Here is an 8133-nt window from a genome sequence, read left to right on the forward strand (position 1 = left end):
TCCGAGGAGAAGATGAAGCCTGTACCGCCCCTCTTCTTCCTGCCGAGCCGCGGCTGTGATGGCCGCCTGGCACCCCTGTTGTCATGGCAACAGGGGCGAGGGGGCACAGTCAGGCCGGTCCTGGCTGCACCCCCTCTCAGCTGCGCCTGAGGCGAGTGCCTCACTCGCCCCATGGTAGCTACAGCCCTGGGTAGGGGTACATTCACAGGGGGGTCGGCATCTGGGTGCCCCCTTAATTAAAGGAGAAAATCAGGGATACCAACACTCCCGTAGCAATGCAAAACAACGTCTATTTAATGATGTGGTAACATATCACACAATATGCAAGGAACGTTTCGGGGGCACACAGGATCCCCTTCCTCAGGCAAAAGACACATGTTTTTCTACATGATTTTCTACATGTTCGTCACGGCTGCCACCCGTTGATTACCGTAGCACCCAGTTTTTTTAATTGGAGTGAGCGGTCAGGAGTGCGATGGGTTCATGGACTTCCCTTAATTAAAGGGGTACCCCGATGCAAATAAGCCCCCTTGCCTGCAGACCACTAGGGCTGCAACAACTAATCGACATAATCGATTATAATCGATTATTGAAAAAGTTGTCAACTTTTTCAATAATCGATTAATCGGCTTCCGATCAGTTGGCCCTGTTCACGGCAGGGGGGGGAACCTCACGCTTTTTTTTCCTCTTCTGCATTCTAAAAAAAAATAATACATTTTTCTGTCAAATTTGCTGCAATGCAATTTCGTCCAGACTACCGCTGAGGAATTCCGGAATCGGAAATTCGGATTTGTTTGCATTCGTTATAATTGTAATTGGGAAATTTCGTCAGAATTTCGATTCGGAATGAAACGAATCGCACATGTCTGCTCTATACTAGGTCCCCTATTTTATCTGCCGGTACGTGATTTAACTGAAGGTTTGGTGGGCAAAGTATTATTTTTGCTGATGGCACAAAGGTGTACAATGCGGTTAATATTGACAATTGTTACGTGTAACATGGTTTGGCATTGCTGGGAGATTGGTCAAAGCATAAAGTGTGGTTCAGTATTTTGAAATGCAAAATATCATCCGAAAGAGCAGAATATAAGGGCACAGTGTTGGTCAGAAGTACATAGGAAAACAATTTGGGGGAGCTTATTTCAGATGATGGCAAACTGAGTGAACAGTGTGACCTGGCAGTGGGGAAAGCAAAAAGAATTCCCTAGAGGGGTCCCCAGCAGGAGGAAGGAGGTCCTGATTCCTCCTATATAGATCTTTATTATCACCAGAGGGGTCCCCAGCAAAAGGAAAGGAGGTCCTGATTCCTCTATATAGATCTTTATTATCACTAGAGGGGTCCCCAGCAGGAGGAAGGAGGTCCTGATTCCTCTATATAGATCTTTATTATGACTAGAGGGGTTCCCAGCAGGTGGAAAGTGGTCCTGATTCCTCTATATAGATCTTATTATCACTAGAGGGATCCCCAGCGGGAGGAAGGAGGTCCTGATTCCTCTATATAGATCTTATTATCAGTAGAGGGGTCCCCAGCAGGAGGAAGGAGGTCCTGATTGCTCTATATAGATCTTTATTATCACTAGAGGGGTCCCCAGCAGGAGGAAGGAGGTCCTGATTCCTCTATATAGATCTTTATTATCACTAGAGGGGTGCAGTGTTGCAAGTCACACAGTCAGATGATGTCACCCCCTCCAGGACACATAGTGATACAGGGTAACAAATGAGAGCATAGGATTACCCCCTTTCCCCAAAACCAGTCTCATACAGTGCTCAGCATGACAAATCAGGACAAAGGGTGACACCCCGGGACAGCCTCACACACTGTGCTTTAGAAAGAATCATCTCAGGGCAGCCAGTCTGGTTGGAATACACTGTGCATCTGCCAACCACCTCTCTGCTGTCGATTACTCAGGTCTGAACAGGCACTCTCTTTCCGCTCTAGATTCGCTTTACCTTTCAGGGAGCGACGTTTCCGCTCTTGATTAGTCACGCCTTTCCAGATTCTGCCGTGGATTAGCGCTGCCTGCGTGAGGCGTCCTGTCGTGAGGCGTGGTCAGGTGACGCCATTCCCCGGATGCAGGGAGGAGGGGGAGGAGCTCTGCGAAGTTCCCGACGTGCACCGGGCAGCGGGCCGCGTCCCTCCTGACAGAGACGAGACTGGAAAGCCGGAGAGCGCGAGCGGCCTGTGAGCTCTATACCGGGGGGGGCACAGCACGGAGGGCTCTGCATACAGGGGCCACAGCACGGACCAGACTGTGTACAGGGGCTCCTTACTCTGCCATAGACGCCTCTATATTCAGGGGGCAGGGCAGAGCTGTGCATACAGCGGCTTCTCACTGATCTGTGTGTACAGGTGACTCCTGATTCTACCATAGTTATCTGTGTACAGAGGGGCACACAAGGCACCTGACTCTACCATAGAGTCATCTATATACAGGTGCGCAGATAGAGGGTCCTGACTTTACCATAGAGTCCTATATATTCTGTACAGGGTGGTTTCACAGGGCACCTGACCCTACCATAGAGTCTTCTATATACTGGTGGGCACATAGGGGGGTCCTGTCTTTACAATAGAGTCCTGTATGTACAGGGACACACACACACACACACACACACAGGGGTCCTGGTTCTATCATATTAGCTTGTATATACAGAGGCTCCTGACTCTACCATAGAGTCGTCCTATAAACAGAGGGGCACACAGGGGCTCATTAGTGTCCTCCATATACAAGGGGGCCTCTTGGCCCACCTCTGAGTGTACGTTTCAAGGGGAGGGCACTGTCTATAGGGGGACAGTGGAGCCCAGTGTATTCTGTGTATGGGGAGGGGGCCAGAGCTAGTACTGTACAGGGGGGGAGGGTATCTGATATTGGAGTGTTTACTATCTGTAGAGCGGTACAGTCCCTGGTTGGCACAGTAGTGAGGACGGTATACGGTTGGGGAAGTCATTTCCTAGTTGGCTCAGTATAGAGGGTCTCGGTGCCCAGCTGGCACAGCCGTGTCTATGTAGTATACATGTGGTGCCCCACACGTAGCGGCGCATGCAGCTGTGGCCCTGTCCGTAGTATAGAAGAGGGCACTGCCCCTGGATGGTGCGCGTTGTATAGGAGGCGCCCTCCCCACCGGACACCATGTTGAAGTGCATGCCACTGTGGCGCTGCAACCGCCATGTGGAGAGCGTGGACCGGCGGCACAGCTCCCTACACACCGTGCCAGAGGAGATCTTTCGCTACAGCCGCAGCCTGGAGGAACTGCTGCTCGACTCCAACCAGCTACGGGAGCTGCCCAAGGTAGGTCCCTTATCTTATACGTGCTGTTGAAGGGGTCCGTGGTGTCAGAGGACTGGCACTGCTGGGGAGGGTGAAATGAGAACTGGTGCTGTTTAGCTGCGTGTATTGCATAGACTGGCACTGTAAAGTTCACCATGCATGTTACAAACTGATTGTACAAGCTACAACTATGTAGTGCAGTGGCCTGTCTGACCTGGATACATCAGGTCGGCCTTTATAGTACGCAGATTGTACAAAGATTGTAATGTGTATGGTGACTTTGACTAGACGGGGTGACAGTGAGCACTGTGGGTGCATGGCAAGCCTCTATGTTGATGGAGTGGCCTGCTACTGATGTTGTTCCATATCTGGCATTGCCATGGTTGGCGGTATTATTGTAAATCTGGCACTCCTGACGGGCACACTCTGCAGTCTCATTGGGGCGCAGAGATTGTTGATTGGCAATTGGCGATTTCCTCAACTGGCTGGCCCCAGCATGCGTGCTGCAGAACTTCTTGTCCCATGCCTTCCTCTCGTTGCTTTCCTGTAATCTTAAGTTGACCGCACACCTGTTTTATAGTATTATACCATCCATCATCCGATGAGACTAATGATCACACTGTATAAAAACCGCAAACCAAACTTCCTGCATTCCCTCTATTAAGTGATCGCTCGGATTTATTTTGACTCCAGGCGACTGTGAGGGAATTTTGACGATCGCTTCTGATCAATCGAACAAATATTTGTGTTTAGGGAGAACTGCTGGATCCAGACTATAATCTTGTTTAAAAATATTCATTTTATAGTTAAAAGGCAACAAAGTAATAACAAAGAATCTCATCGCAAATGTTACATATTCACTTCCTGGTTCCGCCCACCTTGTGTGTATCCCATGCAGGGCTGGACATATCCCAGGAGCCGGGTCGCCAATGCTCCTTAGTAATTACAGCTGGCGCCCAACTTTGTAGGTTTTCTCTAGTTAATGGAGATGGCTGTGTTACAAAATCTCCGGCTGGTTTCTGAATTCCATATTGATATGCCCTTCCCTGTCACACAAGACTGTTATATACAAAGCTGGTATATGGTCAGGGTAACCATACAAAGACATCCATGGCGGGAGGCACGTTTCTCTGACCGTCTCTCCACTCCAAGAGGCGATGATTTTTTTTGTATAACAATTATACCGAAACCTATAAAAGCTCCGTCCTGTCTATCTGCAGGTTGTGATCCAACCGCTTACATAAGGGAAACCACAGAAGGTGAAATATAAGTCTTCCTTCACACTTCTGATACACGGGATCCCGTATCACATGAGGTTACACTGTAACGTGCGCGGCGGTGACATTATTTCCCCAGTCATCTTCCAGGACAGCCATCGAGATATAGGCTCCGCCTGCCTGCAACAGGAAACACATCAACCACATTAAATAGACTCCTCCTTCCATCCCAAGTCAGTTTTTTTGTGTTTCCGTCGGCTACACAGGGACATCGTAATGTTTGTTATTTTTAGGGCTCATGTTTGTTTGCCTTAGGGCTGAGCCTTACCCTGCTATGCATTGGGACCTACTCCAGGGTTACCTGCTGCAGTGCATACAGGGATTCCCTATCGGACCCCCACCCGATTCTTGGCCAAGGTTCCCTTCCGTCACTCAGGGAAGGCAACTATCCTCCTGCACGTGAGTAGGCGCCAGATGGTGGCCCCCCCCGGGTGTACAGCAGTGGCAAGGTGTGATGACCTGGAGTGTGCGGAGCCCCTGTTGTGGACGTCAGTCTGGCAACAACAGGGGCAGCATGGAGGTACGGGGAGGCTGAGGAGCCCAGGGTCCCAGATGCCTCGGCAGCATATCGGGGACACTTACCGGTCGTAAAGAACATTTCCAGGGTTTTTAAACATAAACCCTTCTACTGGGGTTACCCTTGTGCACTTGAAGGTGAACTGCTCGTTTTGGTCTAGGAACGACATTAAAGGAGAACTGAGGTGAGTGATTTCCGCTCATTCTCATAGTTAGAGCCGACCTGTGATAAAGAAGCTGTCACAGGTCGGCTCTATTGATCGGGAAGTCAGCAGAAACATGCCGGCGATCCGCTCACTTCGCGATAGGCTCCCTGCAGTGAGCGGTGACTGCCAGTCACCGCTCCCTGCAGGGATTCTCTCCCCCCCCCCCCCTTCTGATCCTCCAGCGCTGAGGTGGGGGAATGAATGGGGGGGAGGGGGCGGGCACAGCTGGCTCTGCCTCTAGATAGGCAGAGCCAGCTGTCACTCACGCAGCTGGGCGGATCTCCTCAGTATTGTCGGGATCCGTCCCGGCTGTGGCACTCTCAGTATTGCATGCGATATACTGAGCTTTGGATCACAGGAGGAGGTTAGTATATGTCCTCCTGTGACCCTAAAGAGAACTATGGGGAAAAACACTTGCCCCATAGTTCTCTTTTAAAGATCTACTCACCCGATCCTCGGTCCGGTCTAGACGTGACCCCGCAGCCTCTCATCCCCTGGGGGGGTGTTATATCCTTCGGTACCTAGTCAATAACCCATCACTCGTATCTAAATCGATCACAAGTCGTTACGTGTATGGCCGCCCATGAAGCTTAGTTTACCCGCTCTGGCCTCTGGTATTGGCACTGCCCTGCTAATCGGAATCATGTCCTCCAGGGTTTTAGGTTGAGACGCGTCTGTCCCAGTCACCCGTCTGACAGGCTCGGCTGCTGCAATCATCTGACTCTCTTTTGTGAAACTTTTTTTTTTTTTACGAGTTTCTGTCAAACGAGACGCTGCAGCAAAATTCTCCCTCCATCCTGGCTGATCGGAGGGAGCCGGTGCTGCGGCTGCAAGGGAGTCTTGTTTACTTTCAGGGTGGTGCTGTCACTCGTCACCTCGGAATGCATCCCCGCGTGCTCAGAACCGACCTGGTGGGTGCAGGCAGTGCGGAGGCTGCAGGCAGGATAAAAGCCACCCTGTAAAATAATAGCATGCTTGTAATTAGCAGATTAGCCTGTTATCCGGTTCCCAGTGTGTGATGTTTTGTGGAGAGCGCTCACAGTTCAGGGGATCGGCCCTCGGCCTGGGCGGCTGCACTTCCCATCGGTATCACCCAATATTATTTATATTGCGCCGACAGTTAACTTATTGCACATTTACCTGCCCTGAAAGAGCAATCTAAGGTCCCTACATCACATGACTACCTCCAGGGCCAATTTAGACCCAATTAACCTTCCAGCGTGCCTTTGGAGTGTGGAAGGAAACGCACACGAGCAGCGGGTGAGCATGCCAAACTGCTTGCAGATATCATACTGACCGGGATTTGAACCGGGGACCCCCAGTGCTGCAAGGCCGGGGGCCCCCAGTGCTGCAAGAATGCCGGCCCTGCCTAATATTTAAGAGTGGATATTCCTTTGTATAGCTGCTTTATTTATTGACCCTTCCTATGGAGGATTGTCTTTTGTGTACGTTGTTATAGGATAAAAGGGCAGTTTATTGCAGAATATCAAATGTGTATCTCTGTAACATGATGTATGCCAGGGGTAGGCAACCTCGGCACCCCAGCTGTTGTGGAACTGAAGTCCCATGAGGCGCTGCAAGACCAATTTATTTTTAGTTTTTCACCGTGGATACCCTTTAAAAAAAAATCTGTCCGTCTGTCTGTACAGACACATGGTTCATTATGGTAAGCATTAACTCCCCAGCCCCTTCCTCATCATTACATTGGGTGGGGGTGGGGATAGCTAGGTATGATTTTTAAGCAAGTACAAAGCACTTGAAGTCCAGCTACAGGGACATCAAAACCTTTCCCTTGAAGTGGTTCTGCCCCAGCTTGCAAGAGTTAACGGCTCGTTTGTTTAGGCCAGGGGTAGCCAAATTCCGGCCCTCCAGCTGTGGTGGAACTACAAATCCCATGAGGCATTGCAAGATTCTGACAGTCACAAATATGACTCCCGGAGAGAGATGCATCATGGGATTTGTAGTTTCACCTCAGCTGGAGGGCCGGAGTTTGGCTACCCCTGGTTTAGGCCCTAGACTCTAGGGGACAGGAATAAGTCCTTTTACTCACCTGATCCCCACTCTCTCCTCCTCCCCCTTCCCTCTGGTTTTTGACTGTCTCTCGGCATCATCTTGTACAATGCAGGTTTATACTCCATAGACTTGCATTGTACACAAGGACACTCGGGGATTACTGACATCGTCATGCAAATGCAAGCTCACTTTATTGTACTTGATGATGCCAGCGGTCCTTAGACCGCCGGATCGAAGGGGTGAAGTTGCTGCGGGGGACCCGTCTAGCAGTCTGGTGGGAGCGGGGATCAGGTAAGTAACTGTGCCATACTCTGGTCCCCTAGACATAAGTAAGCACTTAACCCTTGCACTGCAGGGGCAGCCTCACTGAAAGGGAAAACGTTTAAGTTGGGTTTTAAAAATGTGATTGCAAATCCAAAATTAATAAAGTGGAAAGGAACCGATAATGGAAATAAAAAGCAGGATGGAACAGAGCGTTGCGTGTTTGCTGTGGAAGCCGGCGTACACTTTGCATATTTTTGCTGATTCTGGGATCCCGGCTGTCGCCGGGAAGCGAGGAACCCGAGCTGGCCAAACACTGGGCGGTTTATGTACTTTCTGAGTTCCAAAACTCGTGTTTTCTATCAAGCGGCCATTATAACTCAGCTACTCGCCTCTTACGCCATTGGAAGCTAACTACCGAAATAGCATTTTTGTCTATCGTACGTTATCTCATCCCAGTTTTTTTTTTTGGAGTTGTATAAAATAAAATGTCCCTCATTTAAGGTTATTGCTTTAATGCAACATTTTGTATTTTTTGTTTTATGTGAATGTCAAAAAGTAAAGATTTGCTGTCTTAAAGGGAATATGTTTGGA

At 49.7% G+C, this 8133-nt stretch overlaps 1 protein-coding gene across 1 annotated transcript in view; it reads left to right on the forward strand.

Annotated features, from left to right (window-relative positions):
* The first annotated feature begins 2969 nt into the window (after nucleotides 1-2969).
* SCRIB (scribbled planar cell polarity protein) overlaps nucleotides 2970-8133 on the forward strand; it is a 127989-nt gene continuing 122825 nt past the window's right edge. Inside the window, exon 1 of the mRNA XM_018562648.1 lies at nucleotides 2970-3287. Within this exon, the coding sequence (XP_018418150.1) occupies nucleotides 3129-3287 (159 nt within the window). The 5' untranslated portion in view covers nucleotides 2970-3128. The remainder of the gene's footprint in view (nucleotides 3288-8133) is intronic.

The sequence above is a fragment of the Nanorana parkeri genome, unplaced genomic scaffold (assembly GCF_000935625.1).
Source record: "Nanorana parkeri isolate BGI_ZX_2015 unplaced genomic scaffold, ASM93562v1 scaffold588, whole genome shotgun sequence".
NCBI classification, from domain to species: Eukaryota; Metazoa; Chordata; class Amphibia; order Anura; family Dicroglossidae; genus Nanorana; species Nanorana parkeri.